Genomic DNA, 19,329 nt, shown 5'->3' on the forward strand with positions numbered 1-19,329 from the left:
AGTAAACAATGATTTCATTTTCTTTTTTTTTTCTCTTGAGATAGTATCAGTAATAAAAAATGGCCAAAATACTATATTTAGGGTGATACGGAAATCTGCCTAAAGTCAAATGGAGCTTTCCTTAAAAAGAATGATGTTTTTCAGTCTTCAAAATTCTTTTTTGAGGARTAGAATCACTGATTTCTGACTTTAATTAAATATGCAAAGTCATGTTTTCAATAAATTATTATTTCCAGAAGTTAAAGTGTTTGAAAAGTTTTTTTTCTCATCAATTCTTTTGAACACGTGTGGAAGCAGTGGAAGAAAATAGGCATGTATTTAGGACCTTTGTAAAAGCAATGTTCAGCTTTAAGGGTTCCTTTATGCACAGGTCACCTTTCAGTGAAACACTCAAGTACTAGTATGCTTGGGAATGTTATAGTTGATTTAATCTCAGATGAAACTACAGAAGCAGATTACTGTAGAACTACAGAATAAGAGAAGACTCTTTCCTAACCTAAAAACTAGGTGCACAATAGCTGGCAGCAGCGCTCCTGTTTTAGAAATAGTTTGAGAATAGATCAAAAAAAGGTATATGAGAAATAATGAAGAAAAAAAAATCAATGAAAAAAAGTTTTGTTTTTGCTCTCATTTCTAAACTTCTCTAAATCAAGATTTCCATTCAAGAACCTTTTTTTTTAATTTTTTTAAATTATTTTTTTGCTGTGAAATATTTTATTTTTGCACAAAGGAACCAAACGTGTTTAAGACACAGGTTTTTTTTAAGCCTGTGAAGCTTAAACATTAGTAGATTTTATTACATTTTAAGAAATCACATCCAGGTGACAGAATATTTATTAGCATCCTGTAATCCGGTTCTCAGCACATCTGACTGTGGATCTGTTTTTTTAAAACTCTGTGTTGGAGGCAGAGATAAAGCCTCATTTGCAATGTGCCTAGGCCTGCAATGAGTTATGCAAAAGGAACTCCTGTTATCTCAGGTAACATGACTAAAACCAATATTTCTATACCTGTAAACTACAGTGTAAAATATCAAGACCAAAATAGCTAATATACTGTTAGAGGAAACTAAAGATTTGCTCTTCACTCTTCCTAGTGTTCCTTGAGGGAGACTTGGGGCAATTTTTGTGCACCCTTGACTGAGAACATTCATCCAGGATGTGCTTCATTAAAGGTGGATGGTCCCACCTCGGTAGACAGTCTGCTTTTCATCTTCCTGTGTTGTCAAGCAAAAGAAATGAATGTTTSTGATGGAATAGAAGAAGCCCCAGAAGCAAATACGACTTGGAGGCAGCTTGTGTTGAAAGTGAATTGCAGAGGCAATTTAGATTCCAGGTGATTAAACCAGAGGTGATCTGGATGTCAGAGTCTGCCAGGTGGTCCTTCCACGTACTGTGGAGAAAATGACTACTGTTTTCTCTTGAAGTGCTGCTCAGGATATGCAGTTAGGAGGTAATCCGTGCATTGATATAAATGAGAAGAAGCTACAATAAGGTCTGTTCACATTTGAATGCATGCTTTTGTCTTGGCAACATCTACCAAGTTTTCCTCCTTTCTTTTAGGAAGCAGTTAGAAAAAATAAACAGACATATTCACTGCTATTGGAAGAACTGAAGTATAAGAATAAAGTGGAGAGTTTGGAAGAGGAGTCTTTAAGTTGATATTCCCACAGCAAATACTTGGCCTGAAGTTTTGTGTTGATAGACATTTATTTTCTGAGAGCAAACATATAGAGGCATTAACTAGACTGAGAAATTCAAATTTGAGTGGACTAAGAGACAGATTAAAACCATTATCCTCAATTCTGGCTTGTTTGCCAGAATTTGCCTGGTTCTGCAGTATTTTGACAAGTGTCCACCTGCAGCAGGAAGATGTACAGAAATGTCAAGGTATTTTTAACAATTTTATATGCTTTGTAGCACCCTATATCTAGTAARCAATGTGTAAGAAGCATAGACGCTGCTACTTACTATTCTGAACCAGCAATATTGAAGGAATAATTTGGCATACTGTGTAATGATATGCAAAACATATGCCTGAAAACATGGAACTGAAGAGCAGAAAACTCTTCAGATATTTTTCTACTCTACTCTCTGCAACTAACTGCAATATATTCCTGAATTAATTGTGAGTGGTGGGTCATACTTCATAGATAAAAATCTTTATTTTATACTTATACAAAAATAAGTTGCTCTCCATATGTACAATAATGTGCACAGTTTAGTTTTGGTTTGGTTATTTTCCAAGACAAAGCTGAAAGATCTGAACAAGTGAAAAGGAGCTTACTGCAATGGCAGAATATCAGACCCTGTGGCAGATTATAGAACAAATCATATTGGCTTCAGTAGGTATTGGATCAATCCAGCAGCAAACAATTAATCATAGAGGAGATATTTTTTCTTGCCAGTGTAATTGGAAACAAGAATGTTCACTGCAATGGAGTTATTATGAACAGGATCAGAATGTTGTGAATAAAGGCTGCATAAAATGGTCCTAAAGGCAAAAAGCTACCAATGATCACACAGTTGGGAATCCAGGAATGTGACTTCAGTGTCAAAGAGTAAATGTTAATTTTAGAGAAGCCTTGCCAGTACATAACTAATCTGTGCTGCACTTCTTATGAACAATGACAAATTAAAATTTTAAGGAATGCTTGGCACTTTTATGGTACATGTGAATAGTCATCCAATTTTCTATCTTAAAATTCTCRTTAAGATTGCCAGTTCACTAATAAAAGAAAATATAAAATATCCTTTGCAATACTGTCAACTCTAAATTAAGCACAATTGTTGCTTCTGAAAAGGGTTGAGATAACATTGTAACAACCTTGGACAAAGGGCAAACCTTTACAGTGTGTATTAATATACACTTTTGATTGAGCCAACTATAAATCATCAATGCAATGATGGAATGACACATAAGTAGGAATAAAAGCCAGAGGTGCTAGGACAGCAAGTGGCTAGAAAGTCATTCTCATGCAAAGAAGTTCACAGTTTTATATAATGTCTTTCCAGCCCCATTACTGTCATATTAATATCAGAAACCACGTCATCRATCTGTGTTCTCTACCATAAAACCACAACATCTGCTTCTCAGAGCTGAGTCAAGATATTCTCATTCTGTGCCTTTTTAGGAGTAAATACAGATATTATTTCAAACCCGCTTGTATTTTGTCTATTAAGGATATTTGTAAAACCATTCTCACTGTAATTATGGTGTCTCTTTTATGGAAATGCTTCCCTCTCTTCTTGGTACTCTTGGCACTACAGAAAATCATTATGCCTTAATATACAGAGTCCAATACATCCAACGATTTCACRTCTAAGGGCTTTGGTATCACGTACACATGGGACCTTTTGAGATCATCCAATCCAACCCCCCTGCACACGCAGGGTCACCTAGAGCATGTGACATRGGATTGTATCCAAGCAGGCTTTGAAGATCACCAGAGAAGGAGGCTCCACAAACTATTCTCTTGGCAACCAACTGCTCTGTCACCCTCATTGTTAAGAATTTTTTTCTTGAGTTCYTGTGGAACTTTTGGTGCTTCAGTTTGTGGCTTCTAGTTCTATCGCTGTCCACCACTGAMAASAGGCCAGCCCCATCCTCCTCACTCTATCCCTTGAGGTATTTATACACACTGATTAGAAACCCTCTCAGCTTTCTCTTCTTCAAGCTGAACAGGTCCAGCTCACTCAGCCTTTCCAGGGCCGTGATCATCCTCTTAGCCCCGTGCTGTCCTAGTCTCTCCAGCAGCTCCACATCTCTCTTGYACTGGGGAGCCCAGAACTGGATACAATGTTCCAGATGTAGCCTCACCAGGGCTGAGTAGAGGGGGAAGATCACCTCCCTCAACTTACTGTAGATGCTCTTCTTAATGTGCCCCAGGATCCCACTGGCCTTCTTGGCCAAGAGGGCACACTGCTGCCTCATGGGCTAGTCAGAAAAAAATCAGATGAGGTGAAGGAGCTGCAAAGAAGTCCTCTATTTGTATGATTACTCAACTCTGAAATTTCTTTGAAGTGAGAAAACTTTTATCTTCTTTTTCTGCCAAAAGCATGGACAGCATCAACCTTCTGCTTTTTACATTACATCCTAATAGTTAAAGCAATTTGTCAGGACATGTGAGACCAAAGTCCCTCCCAAGTGAGCAATCTCGCTAGTTTTCAGGCTAAATTCTGAAATAGGCTCATAAAGATCCTGATATTGCTATTAAATACTCAGTCATTCCTTCAGCCTCAGAGGAGAGCCCAGGTCAATAACCCTAAGCTCTGGTTTATGGCTGTAGAACAAATTCACTCTCACATTCTTTCTTGACGCATGAATTGTCCTGGAATAGAAAGTGAAGTAGTTTCAGCAAAAGGAAGTAGAGATCTGTTACAAAACAAAAAGAAGTTTTGTATGTATTTTGTATTGTGACATTTCAAATGGATCAGTGACTTACAATATTGATTCAAGAGCCTCATAAAGTTAGATATATATGAAAGTACCAAAATATGGCACTATCAGATTTTTAAAAAAAAATGTAGATGAAAAAATAGKCAATGAAAACAGATTCTGTAGCACATTTCACCCAATGTGAAAATTTGATCTTTAAAAAGGAGAGCTTAAAATGCAGGTAATAAAAGAAAAAGATAWTCTTTATAGAATTATCTTTCAAAAAATAAATTGATGAAAATAGGTGGAAACAGTGAAAACATGTTGTAAGACTGTCAGTACAATCTTTTTTCTTTTGCTTTTACCCCCAAATTTTCCTTTATTTCTAATCTCTTTCCCCAGTATCAGTAGTAAAGGCCTATGCAAAGGCCGCTAATCCATTGTCTCTACAAGACCAAGAATGGAGGTGACCCTTATGTTCAGGGCAGCTGGACTAAATGATCTATAGAAGGTCCCTTCCAGCCTCAATGATTCTATGATTCTGTGATATATGAAGTTAGGCCAAACATATAAAATATGTTGAGGAAAAAATATCCCCTCCACTCCCYGAATGCTAATATTTTCTTTTTATTATTCATAAACAGAAGAAGAAAGGTGTTTCTAGAGCATGTTAGATTTTGACTGACGGTATCCCGTAAGGCTGAACTATCCTAGTTGTTAGTGACAAACAACTATTTACGTAGAACTATAGTTTAAAAGACATTTCAAGCTACTACATTTCAGAATCAGTAGAAAAGTTTAATTAACTGAAATATGATATTAGTAAGTTAAAAATCACTCTATTTTAAAGCTATGAGCTCAGCTGGTTTTGTAGCAAGCCCATCGAGCACTGGTCTTGCAGGGCAATATGAAAGTTTTGATTCTCATAAATGTCAATCAAACTCACAGCCAACATATGAAAAGAGTGCCCTGGAGTAGATGTATTTCTAGTAACGGTCTATTTAATCAATATATTTCCAACTTGTGTGGCTAATGATCAGAATAGATCTTAACAAGCTTGAAATATCACAGCAGGATGAATTTCTGTTAAAATAAAAATGAAAGTCTACCTTTTAGGAAGACTATGAATTATTGAAAATATTACTTCAGAGTGGTTATCATTTGACAGGTGAATGTCTTTTAAATGTCAATAGAACCACTGTTGATTATCTCTGCTAAACTGAGATTTCATTTATTGCAAATACTGTATCAGAGATAAAMACTCTGTCAACAAAAAGATTATTGCTAAATCTTTGTATAAACAAGCTTTTTTTCTCCTTTCTCATGAATCAGTGTTTACTGTCAGAAGGGAAGTCTTAGAATATTCCCTCATTCCAGATATGATTACAGTGGAATGGATTTTCAGTATTAATCTCTTCCTCTGAAATCAGCACGAAAAGTGTCAGCCAAATAACAATAGCAAATTCAAATCCAGGCTTTATACTTGAACCCRCACACAAAGTAATTTTAATCTCTAYAAAAATTCTGGCTTTAAAGGTGTTATTGGGGTCATATTTCCTGATGAAGTATGAAAAAGGAAGAGGAGAAATATAAGATAGTGAATTCATTATGTATGCCATGGATCATGTCTGTGGGTCAGTACTAAATACTATTTTCAGTACTAAATAAAAGTCTTAAAGGGGATTTTGTGTTTTTGCACTGGCTCTGATGAATTTCATTATAAATCTGTAAGCAAGTTGCAAATAAACAGAAAATATGAGTTCAAAATAAATTGTAAGGGTAGGTGTGTTTGGTGCATCTCTCTCTGTCAAGATAGTAAGCAGAGGTATCTTCAGCACCAGAGCTGGAGAACTGAGTGGAAATGGTTTCAAAGAGGTCTTTCCAGACAGTTGTTTGCCAGAGCTGAAAGGGATAAAGGATCATGGATCCAATCAGATAGAAGACTTTTTTTCAATAGTCCGAGAAGACTGTATGTGTATGTATTTGTGCAGGTAAGAAGAAACAGAGAGGGGGATACCAAAGTGAAGTGGCTCCTTAGGCCTCAGCTGTCTCCGTATCTTTCTGTCTATCATTATAAAAATAAACTTATACTCATCTTGACTCACCACAGGATTTTAGTTCCAGCACTAATTTCTTAAGGAGCTGTAAGTATAAACACCAGAAACATAATTTTAGAAAGCCAAAATCTGAGTTAGTGAACTGTGGGAACATAAGCAAGTACAGTCTGTATGTTTGCACAATCTAAAACACATACCCCAAATGTCTCCAAGGACACCTGGGAGAATATTTACATCTACTTAATACAAAGGAAGACCTTACAATGAGTGATGGTAATATCTAGAAGTTGCTGAAGGTCAGAGGAGATGTGCTGGAACTGAGCAGCCAAACAGCCAAGCAACAGAGCACTCTTAGACCAAAGCATTTGCTATTCCACTCTCTGTGGAGTCAGACATTTTCCACGTACACACCCATACACACACCCATACACAGCAGATCATGTCTGGTATTACAGAAAACCAGTTTCTCAGTTGCTGGAGTCCAGAGCTGCAACTCTACTTGTACTAAGTTAAAAAAAAAAAAAAAAAATCTGTGATCTTTCTCCCTTTCTGCACTTATGTTACTAGTCAGGCAAGATACAGCCTGGTAGGGAAAAAAAAAGGCAAATAAAGAGTCACATATTTCATATTTATGGTCTTTGTTCAAAAATAGCATACTTTTTTTTCTTTAAAGTGATATATACAGTGTTCCCAAAAAACATACTCATTGTAAAAGTCATAGGTTAGGGAGATCTTATAAACAAAGTTACTCTGTAAACAAATGCTGTAGTAAAATAAAGTCCTCTGCCAGAGGACTTCTTCCCTGGTAGTAGTTGATGAATCCCATATATGACTTGGCAGACACCAAGGACAGCCTGTCTAATCTTGCCAGCTACCCTTCCTCTCATTCATGTAGARGTCTTTCTGCAGGAACAGGTCTGAGGGATGTTCCCATGCAAGAAAGATGGGCTTTTCTCCAGCATGATGGAAGAGGACAGAGCACTGCCTGGAAGCCCACAAACCCAAACTAGGTGATTTCTGAAGGCTTTAAACCAAAGTTTAACTGGCCACTTCATATTAATTTTAGATCATGTAATATCCTAGCCAAAGGAGAACAAGCTCCTGCAATGCAAAGCAAGTAAAAATAGGCACTGTTTTCAAATGATACGGCACGTTTATATGAATCTCCACTTGTCTGCTTCAAAATGGCATGTGAAAAAAAGATAAGTGTAAGCAGCAGTCAACTGAGGCAATGTGTGCTGGATCCCACTGAATTTGGTCTTTGAGAAAGAAAAAAAAAAAAAAGGAACAACAAACACACGTTTGTCCTGGGAAGAATATGAAGATGGGCTCTCTGGGTGTGCCATCAGGACACAGTGGGATATTAAAAAATGTCAGCAACATTTAAAAACTAGAAGGATTTCATGAATATTCATTAAATGAATATCTTCAGATCAGGCAGATGGTACAGGAGAGGGTATGGCTGAATCTGTTCTTTAAAAAGCAAAGACAGAAAGAAACATAGTCAACAACTACAACATGTTGTACATTCTTCTCTGCTCTTCTCCAGGGCCCTAAGTCCTCCAACTGCCCTAATCAACCTGGAGCCATTCTGTAAACCTCCCTTGCCATATATTCATCCCACACTGAGGGTTTAACTGCCTGTACTCAACTCTGATATGGCACAGCTGGGAAACCTTAGTCAGACAGCTGGAGAAACAGCTAAGTTGTGAGCAAGAGCTGGGAGAAGGTACATCTGGGCACATCCCAAATGAAGTCACATCCTCCTCCTGCTTTCTCTTGGTCCTTGCCTTAGCTATGTTGCAGATATGCTACACCTGGCCTTGTTGATGATACTGATCCTTGCCAATTTGATTTCCAGACCAGACTCTACTGCTTTCTTATGAAAGCAGACCTGCCTAGTGATCCCTGGACTACTGTCAGAACTAGCACTGGACCAACCTTGCTCATCTTGTTTGGGTGAAGTAGGTTTGTGTTCCATGTCAGTAAGGTCATTGTCACCATCCACCTTGTTGTCAYCCAAGCCCTCTCTAGATCCTCCTGAGAGTCATAATTCAAGTTATTGATATGACTCAGAATTCAAGAGTGGGAATGGTTGTAGAGACTGCAATCTGCAATTTGAAAAGACTGCACTCGCATGCTCATCTTAGAGGTCCAAGCGTGACTTTGGTCTTATGGAGAACCAGTCCAGCATTCCAGACTATCTTAATATACCAGTCTTTGGGCTCTAGTTTCTGGGTTCCAAGTAAGGATGAGTCTTCCCTCTACAAGCAGGTCAGTTTGCTGTGATTTTCAGAGAAGCAGCCTGATGCTGTATTAAGCATCTGCCAGAGACTAAGGATTTAGCTAGCAGTTCTAATAATTTCATTTCTATGTTTATATCACTTCAGCCATTTTAATAATTTTATTGTCACCTCTTTGTCCCAGTATGGAATTGTATGTGGCATTCAAAAATAAATAGAAATAAATCACAAAACCTTTGGCTGAAAACATATTTTCATAGTTATTAATATCTCTGTTCCATCAAGCATAATAAGTATTTTGCCAACAGTGAATAAAGCCATGAGAAAAGAATCTGTATAAAACATCTATACTGAAAAAGAAAACATGACTGACTATAGTCTAAGCTTTTTTTTAAAAAAAAAAGCACTTCAGGTGTCACTTACAAAACACCAGTTACTCATACATATTTGAGTCCTGTGTCCCCTTTAGCTCTCCATTCTGCCATGAAGGTTTTCCATCAGTGGTGGTTTGGTTAAAAATCACAGCCACTTTCCAAGTCTGCTTGTTAAACTTCCCTTCTCGCTTCTCCRGAGTTGTGTTGCCTGTGGTGTCGCTCAGCTTAGCTCAGCCAGCAGTCTCTCCTCCCGCCCTCCTGTGTGTGCCTTGCCTGTGGTGTCCCAGCCCAAATCAGTCTCTCCTCCTGGCACTGCCAATGTCCCCCATTACTTTGCAGCCACCCCACCATATGCTGAAAATCCCTCCACAACACACCTTTGATCCTAAGTGTTGCTCTGCTTCCTTTGGTTAGAGAAGAGACTGCATTATCATTCTCCTTGCCTTGATAAAGGTCTGCTACCCCTTTTACTGAAGGTGGGCACTGCAGTTTGGTTGTCAAAATCCCTAGGATCAATTCCATCCTTCCTTTATAAACACATGATCACTTAAACTCTAATGGCACACACTATGTGCCTACAGTTAAGAAAGAGGGAAGCAGATAACACCAAAAAGTAAGCAGAAGTGTGGATTTCAAAATTGTTTCTAAACACTGCTATTCTTTGATCTCTTTGCACAAAAGCTTGATAGCTGAAAACTTTTTCCTCAGTTTCTTTAGTACCATGGATAAATCCCAGGGAGGGTATTAGTCTTGTTAGAGAGCTCACTTAATATCTGCCTCCCTCTGAGCTATCCCTTGTCCTTGAGGGTTCCTGCAGAGAAACAAGATCTCCTCAAAAAAACATGTCTATTCCTCCCTTTTCCTACCCAAACTTATTTATGCAGGTCTTGGTATATTCCTAAAATACACATTCTCCATATGGCCACTTGCTTCCTTGTTTCTACAGTGGTGTTGTTACTAGCATCAGACTATATGTTGTCCCAAAGAGCTTTGATCTGAATCAGTAACAACAGATATCRACCTTCCTTTGCTGCCCTGTGCTATCAGGCTGACAGCTGAGGCATTTGCTGAGATAGAGTTTTCAAAACATAAAGCAGCATTTGGAAGCTGCATGGCAGGCACACTGCTAATCATCAGCCATCCAATGTACAAAAAAAGTATACGTTTTAAGTCAGCAATTTCCCTATTTATTGGGAATGGGTATTGATACTTAGGGGGCTATTCAGGATGTGTAAAATGGTACTTGCTCTGTATATTTATGCACCTTTCATTTTTAATTATCACTTATTAAAGATTTTAAGTAGGGCATTTTTATGGGGTTTTGTATTTCTAATGAATTAGCTTGAACTGATTTATGCAAAGGATTCTTTGGACAGCACAAATATCTCTGGATAAAGGCATCTGAAGAAGCATATAAATAGAGCTTGTGTGAGGTGAAGATGTTTTTGAGTAAAAGAAAATTAAATTCAGTAGCTACAAGGTCGTTGTGTTTAGCTAGCAGTGTTAAAAGTAGAGCGCTTTTAAAAAGAATGAATAAGATTTCCTGGAGCATATGTTAGCAGGAAAGTGCTAAGCAACACTACAGCTTTCTCCATGAGCTTTACTCATGGATCTCTTCATAATTATGCTTTTCTTTGGTCAGCTGTATTTGGAAAGAGTAGGATTCAGAAACCTGAACTTTACTGCAAAAATACAGAGTACTTTTAAGTGTGATCTTCTCTCTCCCCCTTTCCCCTGTTCCTCATCATCCTTCTCTGGGCTTATTTATAATTTTAAAATTTCAGATTTGTGAATATTTTCAGAATATGCAGTTTCTCCATTTTTCACAGCTTAGTCACCTTACTAACATTCCCTTTATTTTAATTATCTTTTTCAGACTTGTCATTATAGCAAGAAAAATAGTACCTACCACCTTGCTAGATGGCAATATGTCATTTCTTCTTGTGAATTAGTTACACTATTAGATTAGAATATAATCTAAGAGTGTGACCTTACTCAGGCTATAGTCCCGACAAAAGTGTATGACCACAGAACCAACACAGCAATCTCTGCTGTGCATCTCGGGTTCTTACCCGATACAGATATTTATCTGGTTATGTTTGTATCTTAGCATAAAATATAAAAAAGTATTTCAAAGGAAAAGTTGTTTATCTCCTCCTGATTGCTAAAAAATCCTCTATTTAACTTCTAGATTGGCAGAAGGTTAGCCTTATTGTGAGAACAAGCCACTACTTAAATAAAGGAGGTGTTCTTACATTGCATAGATTCAAAAATATAGTCTTTGTGACAGTTACTTTCCTACTTGCATACCTTTGAACTTACAACTCTTAAATAAGAGTTAGTTAGATACTAAAAAGAAAGAAGAAAAAGAAAGATTGAAAAAGTAAGGCTGAAAGAAAGACTGGAAAGACTGAAATAATCAATGAGCAGAACTCAGCTGTATACATAATCTGGTCATTTCCAGTGAAAATAACTGCCAAGAAATGGCTTGTGCACATACAGGAAGAATAGAAGCATGTTACTGTGTAGTCAGTGTGAACTGTCTTCATTTTAACTGAAATTCTGCTGAAAAGGAGCTAAAAATGGGAATTTGAATAAGACACAGGCAAGTAACACTGTGGTAGCTCTTATTTTACAGACGAACACACACTTTAATGAAAGGTAGTAATGTCATATACCAGAAGTAATGTATATATTAGAAGTAAAAAAGACATTGGGTTATTGAATCCATCTCCTGCTAGAACAAGACTGTTCCCTCCAGTACATTTTCTCATACATTGTCTAGCCTACTTTTAAATACCCCATATAATGGTAGTTTCCATAATTTCCCTTGGGAGGAACAGATGATAGGTCTCTTCTGTCTTCTCAGGAAGCTTCTGTTGATAGTCAGCCTGCTTTGCTTTGCTTTACTTCATCTCATTACTCTAAATTATTCCCTGTGCAGCACTCCAAATGATGTTCTTCTTTCTTTCCATTTGGAGTATGCAAAAGGATCAAGGATGGTGGACCTTTATGGGCTCCCAGGTGGCTTGGAGAGGCTCCACACCTAGCTCAGGGCTAGGTCCTGGCCAGTGGCCACTTTGGAAAGCAGCCTGAAGGGAGCATGGTTGCACTGGCTGCCCATACTCATATCCATAGCATCTTAGGGACACTCTTCCTGTCCTTGTGATTTTTGAGCAAATATGCCACAGACTTGCCATGACAGAACCTGGCACCTTGTTTTTGACTGCCTTTAGCTCTTTGGCAAAGGAGATGTAACATGTGCAGGTAAGAGATGCAGTTTGCCTTTATCAAACCTGGTCCTCAATGTGGGAAGTAACAACCTTGGATTCACCCAAAGGTAGAAATTCTCAAACTTTTTCGATAGTGTTACATTTCTTCTAATAGTTTGCCATATGCCACAGCATGGCTGCCCTTTTATCCTGCCTGTATGTACATACCTGTGCACTTACAGCAGGATGCTGCAGAATGATCTTTGCTCATTCCCTCCATTTCTGGATCTCTGCTCTACAGTATAGAGCATATTTAACAATTTTCAACGTACTTGCAGGTCTTCCTTTGCCCTGTCTCTAGACTTGCTCTTGACAGTAATGTTGTTCAGTATACTTGGCCTTGAAAGTACCTTAAAATATTATGCATATATAGCCAGAGGGTCTATTCTATACAAATTCAGATTCATGTCAAAACTCAGGGTTTTATTTTTGACACCTTTAATATATTTGCTGACTTACAGAGAGTCCCTTCTCAGCCATCTACTGGCCAGAATAAAGGTGCCATATGTGAAGCTCATTTTTTTGCATAATAACACAAGTGAGTGTCTGACCTATGTATTTCATATAATTTCTTCCAAAGTAGTTTTCACAGCCTCCTGATAACTTTATTATTCATTATTTGAATAAATTCCATTTTGCCAGCAACTGTCTGCTACTGAGATGCCCGTAGGAGAATATAAATAACTTGCTGACTCCAGTAGACATAGTTTAATGATGCATTTGGGTTTTGSACTCACAAACTTGGGTGAATAGAAGCAGCAATGGCAGTAGGACGAAAAGCATACTCTCAGCTCACTCATCTTAATTGGAACTTGGCACACAGCAAAAAGGGCATAGGAAATATTTTCTCTGCCTGTTCTATATTATTTGCCAACTCAAACAAGTCCTCTATAAAGGTGGTTTTGTTCTATGCAAATGAGGTTAATAGATGTATTTTACAAGGACATTATGAGCATCTTAGTACGGCTGACCATATAATTCTTCTTGTATGTGTATTTAGCAGTTTTTGATGAAAACTCAAGACTCAAAACTCAAGAAAACTCAAGACAGGAGGAAGAGCGGGACTTTCTCTCTTATTCATGTCCCCCTTCCTAATATGCTATGCCTGCACAYGCACATACTTGACTGATTTGGTATTTAATACTTTTATCCACCATCTCCTAGTTCAACATATGGATAACTCAGCTGAACAATTTTTATAAACACTCCTTAGAAAACTGCATTCCTGAGAAACTTACAGACTACAGTGACTTGCATCCATAAGAGAAGAGAACTTTTCCATGTGCTGTTTGCAGTATTTTCCTCTGATCAACTATGCACCCCAAAGATTCACTAAAGCTTTAGTGGCATTTAATTAAATGTAGTTGCCATCAAGTCCTGATATTACACTACAGATATAATGCACAGGCCATGATCCAGCAGCARCAATTTCAGAGATTAGTAAATTCATTTTTAAATTCATTTTATTTTTTTATTGTAATGAAAGAATAACATATGTGTACATACATTTTAAAAAATCAAGAATCCACCACCAGTAAATGTAAAAGCAGTAGATTGCTTCTAATACGCTGGYCAGGAAAAGACTTATCAAATGATAATCATAGAGTTTACCTCAGAGACAGAATAATCACGGACTTATACTTCAGATTCGAATATAATATTTAGCTATTCTTTGATTTTTATTAGAATTTATCTATTGAGTGCTTCACTTTTTATACCACATAAAATGTAATTTTTCAGCTTAAGTAATCAATGTTTTTTATACATCTATTCCCTATGTTGCTGTTATTACAGGAAAGAATGTGTCTTCTAAAGAAATAAAATAGATATCATTATATTCTAATTACAATCAGCTGGTAAAGTCACTAGCAAACACATTTGTAAGAWGATTGTGCCTTTAAAATGTTAAAACAAAAACATAAACTTAAGACTGTGGCTGAATGATTAACTGTTCATCAAAGAGTCCAGCTTCATTAGCCCAAAAAGTATGCTCTGGGTAAGGCAACAGTAATTGTTGCAGCTCAAATCTTTCTTTTCAATTATGAATAAAATATAAGTCTAAAAGAGGGATGGCTTTATTCAATTATCTGAGGAACAAGAATCTTGAAGCAACTTTCAGTATATTACAAACAACTATGTCCACTTCTCATTTTGTTGAACTACAAAGAGAGCAGATAGAGAAAGAAAGAAAAAGAAATTTTTCCCAAATTCCAGACCAAGTCTATAGTTTTCAAGTCTTCACTTCAACTGTTTTTACATGAATAGGGGTATATTTTGCATTCAAACCAAACTTAAATGAAAGTAAATCTAGAGTATACGTTTTGAAATGCTTAGTATTTCAAATGAAGCAAAGCCATTTATGCAATTCTTACCTGCCGAGGTCTTCACAGTTTCTGAAGTGTTTCTAAGACCCATGAAGTCAAACTGATACAGTCTCCAAGATTTCTGGTCAGCAGCCTCAACTGAATTTTTTCTCCATCTGTAAATCATTTCCTCTTTAGGATAGCCATCTAGAAATTAAAACACATATATTGCATTTTGTAAAAAAAAAAAAAAAAAAAAAAAAAAAGATGCTGTAAAATATTTTTTTTTTCATGTATTTATGTCTATTTGGAATATCTAGACTTCTAATTTGTTCCTTTCCTGGTCTGGTGATACAACTCAACTGGAGATTTTTAGGGCACACAAAATAAAAGCTTAATTCTGACAAAACTATGTTTCATAATGTTTTTTCCCAACAGAGACAAATTCTGATTGGTTCTAYCAGAAGCAGATCTCTTCAATGTTGCAAGTAATTGTAGCAACTTAAGGTGTACAAACAGAAGTATACTGCTTTACATATGCTCTGAATAAGCCCTGCAAACTAAGAGCATGTTTAAACAAAACCTATGGAGTAAGATGTAAACAAATGAAAGCACAGATTATTTTTAAAGTSACAACAGCTATAATATGATATGAGCTACTGTATTTCTAAAATGAGCTCAGTACAGTGCAGAAAAGCAAATTTTTAATCATCATGAGATTTTTAAAGTGATTATGCCTCATACTATCTCTAAAGGCTGTTGTATTAATGAGGCATCGCCTCATCTCTAAAGCTGAAATAGCTTCTGAAAGTCCTGTTTTATCAATTAGCACTTAACAGTCATAATTAATTTTCATGCCCACTATTTAATTTCTTTTTTTATTAGAGCCTTGCCTTTTCAAATAGAAGTCGAGCAACAAATCTCCCATCTCTCTAGCCATAATAACAGACCAGCTAGAAAACAAGAGCAAGCCCATCCCACTTGATTAGATTGTTCTCTAATGCAYAATTCCCTCTACTGCATAATATCCTATTCATCTAATAATTAATAAAGTAGGCACAAATTACAAACACTAACATCTAGTAAAAGTTAAAAGTAGAATAGGAGCAATAGCCAGGTAATATAACCAACTCGTCAGCAATGCTGAGTTCTGATAAATTTTGATATTTGTGTTGCAAAACACCTCTGGTCACAGTGCTACTTTTCCTGCTTTTCCTTTTTGGTCTTAAGGTTTTGTCCCACTGGGTCAGTGTTACAGTGTGTGCATGGCCTCATTTAGCCCTCCTCACAACACAGCATGTGAAAGAGCCCTGTGTCCTTCTTTTCTAATCTTTAGAAAATTACAGCGTGTTAATTCAAAATGCCACATTCATGTACTCTCCATCAATGTAAAGAAAGAAGTTACCCAAAAGCAACAATTCGCTATTACATTTCTTGCTGCAAAGCAAATTTTACTGCCATTTCTGCTATAGTGGTCTATGAGATTGATTAAAAGGCTAATTTTTTTTTTTTTTTTTTCCTGGCAGATTATGTCAGATGAGGCAAAGTAAAAGAATTAAGTCTTTGCAGGGTCTGTGAGCCTTGATTCTATAGCTCAGCATCTTCTGAAACCTTGGCATCCTGCCTCCTAATTGGCTGAGATCTCCGATGACATTTCTAACTGAACAAGGTTTACATCCAGATGAAAGCTCTACTTTCCACCTTAGAAACCTTCTCAAATTTGTTTCATTTCGGTGGCTCTGATGCATGACCTCAGTTCACAAGGGAAGAGGCCTCAAATGGACGCCTGGCATCACATCGGATCTGCCCTTTTGCCAGCGGGCAGCAGCAGAGCAACCACTTCCCCGGAAAGTGCTACCAGCATCACAACAGTCTCAGGGTCCTATTCAGACCTGCAAGGGTGTTCTTGCCCTTGCTAGGGAAGAAATGAAGATATCATCCTTTCCAACTCCCTGAAACAGCTTAAGCTGTATATTTGGTCTCCCTAACTGTTAATTAGCAGATTTAGCCTCTTTTCTTGATAAATTGCAGGTGAATTCTAAAATATTCCTTCATTAAGATCACATAGAGTGCAGCAAAATATTAGACTCTTGAGAGTGCATACAGTAAGAAAGAATATACCTGAAGAGAGATTCTCTTGCAAAAAATAGCTTCAGAGAAGATGAACATATATTCAACCACACACTCATAGTTTGAGAGGAAAGTTTGGGGAGAGATGGAATCTTGTAAATGTCAACCTGTTTCATTTGACATGTTCAAAATTAAATATTTCAGCCTTGAAACATTTCATTTGAGCATTTTTTAGAATGACAACTTTTAACTTCAGTGAGGCTTTTTTTTTCTTTTATTAGGACTTTACCATAATAACTGCATGGAAAATGTTCTAAATAACCAGGAAGGGAAGGGAAGGGAAGGGAAGGGAAGGGAAAGGAAAGGAAAGGAAAGGAAAGGAAAGGAAAGGAAAGGAAAGGAAAGGAAAGGAAAGGAAAGGAAAGGAAAGGAAAGGAAAGGAAAGGAAANAGGAAAGGAAAGGAAAGGAAAGGAAAGGAAAGGAAAGGAAAGGAAAGGAAAGGAAAGGAAAGGAAAGGAAAGGAAAGGAAAGGAAAGGAAAGGAAGGGAAGGAGGAAGGAAGGTTGGTTTAAATCATTATTTTTTTCCCCCAAATTCATTGAAAAAATGTGGGAATTACCCTTAAATTAAATTTCTTCCTAGTTCCTTTTTTTTTTTTTTTCCCCCCTACTCTCTGGCCATCCCATTCAAAATCCATTACATCCTCTGTACATTACATCTGAGAAACTTGTTGTCATATGATCCAGGTGTAGCCATTTATAGTGGTGTGAGAAGCATGTGTTTGGGAATRTATTCAGGAGATTCTCATCCTGCAATATTTTTCCAAGTTTCTTTGACTATGAAGAGACAAATTCAGTTTGAGGATACCTACAGAATTACAGATATTCTTTAAATAATAAGCAATCAGYTTCAGGAGACTATCATGTCCTTTCAATAACAGTCCCTTAATCCACATTACTGACATTTGCTCTTTCAGTAGTTGGATTACTTACATCAAAGGAGAGAGATAAGTGCAAGCATTTCAGTGAGAGTTGTTTCAACATGTTAAAAAACTGCTGTTATGTTCTGATTCAGTGCCAGGTGATTTCACTTTTCAATTCATTTAAGGKATATAACACTTCTTACAGAATAATGACACATCCATTTGGACAGTGTATCACACCTCGGATTCATTTAACTTACAGAATGGAGTATGTCCATTCATGATGGTTCTTATCTCGGTGATAGGCAGTATTTCTTGTATAAGGCCTAATTGCTTTTAGTCCTCTAAGTGCTTTGTTTTAGAAAATAGCAGCCTCAGAGACTTCAGGGCTTCCAAAAGAAAATCCATCTTGTACAGTTTAGCCTACAACATAACTAAGAGTTTATTATCTATAGATATGTCTTTCCTCTCGCTTCCCAAGAATGACAAAGGGCAGTAATTTACATGAAATTTATAGCATTCAGACATCCACAGTGAACAAATTTATAKCAAATGTATTTTCACTGTCAGGTTGCTTTAGGTTACGTGAGAACATCCTTACCGAGGAGGAGGTAAGGATGGTAAGCTCCAGGAGGGCTCACTGGCTATCCTACAGTTTACAGTTGCCAGAAATGGCATAGAAGGAAGGCAAACATAACACATGAGTGTAACAACTTTCCCAGCTCGGCAATTTGTGGATTAGGAGCTTCTCAGCCACAATGAGTATCAACATCTTTGTTTTTAACTCGCATGAACTTCCTTGATTGTCTTTACATTCACCTAATCTTTGGTCCTACTGTTACTTAGTAACTCTTTGTGTCTTCCATGGGATTTAGAAATATTTGCTACTGTGTCAAAGAATTTTGAAGGCTTCTTGGCCTTTTTGTAAGGCTAGCACTACAGGCACTTGTAAATCCAGCCAAGAAGAAATTTTAGAAAAGTTATTTCTTTAGAAACTCAGTGGGAAGTATGCATGTAACATTTCCTGTTTACTTTCACTAAGCGTATTTAATAGCTATTCAGTAGTTCCAGTAATATTCCAGTAAAAGCGATTTGTATATTCTTTATTTTAATCAAAGGCTTAAATAAATAAATTTCCAAAGTGTACCACAAATTTCGATTCTTATGATACAAACACTGCTAAGTAATAAGTGTACTTTTTAATATTTTGGAGGTAGACCTATTTTAGCAGAAAGTGAAATTGTCATGGCAATATGCAAGGTTGTGTGGATTTTGTTTTATTTCCCTATCATTAGTTGAATAATTGAACTCATGTTACTACATCTACCACTATACCACTTATAATAGATATGTTAAAAATATTTGAACTTCATTGYTYTTGTTTATACTGTCTCACTTTCTACAGAGACTAGGTGATTTATGCAGAACAATCTGATGAAGTGTTGAAAGTCACACACAGAAGTATCACGGGTGTAAGTCCTATTGAAATTCAGACCTGAATTACTACATACACTCAAGGCCAGAAACATCTCCAGGCTGGATGAGAAGTAATTTGCATTACAAGCTGTCAGTTTAAAAACAGTCACATAAACCTGAAGCATATTTGCTACGAGAATCGGTATGGACAGAAAAGCAGAACCTTCCATGCAACCATTAATCTACTTGCATCTATTACTGCATGCTTCCTCTAAGTCTGATTTCCCTAGCCCTA

At 36.9% G+C, this 19,329-nt stretch overlaps 1 protein-coding gene across 1 annotated transcript in view; it reads right to left on the minus strand.

Annotated features, from left to right (window-relative positions):
- The window catches only part of GABRG3 (gamma-aminobutyric acid type A receptor gamma3 subunit), a 47,157-nt gene extending 32,361 nt beyond the window's left edge, over positions 1–14,796 (minus strand). The window contains exon 1 of the mRNA XM_026034243.1: positions 14,696–14,796. Coding sequence (XP_025890028.1) covers positions 14,696–14,738 — 43 coding nt within the window. The 5' untranslated portion in view covers positions 14,739–14,796. The remainder of the gene's footprint in view (positions 1–14,695) is intronic.
- Between the last annotated feature and the right edge of the window lie 4,533 nt (positions 14,797–19,329).

This window comes from Nothoprocta perdicaria, unplaced genomic scaffold, assembly GCF_003342845.1.
Source record: "Nothoprocta perdicaria isolate Ctin4 unplaced genomic scaffold, notPer1 scaffold_140, whole genome shotgun sequence".
Taxonomy (NCBI): Eukaryota; Metazoa; Chordata; class Aves; order Tinamiformes; family Tinamidae; genus Nothoprocta; species Nothoprocta perdicaria.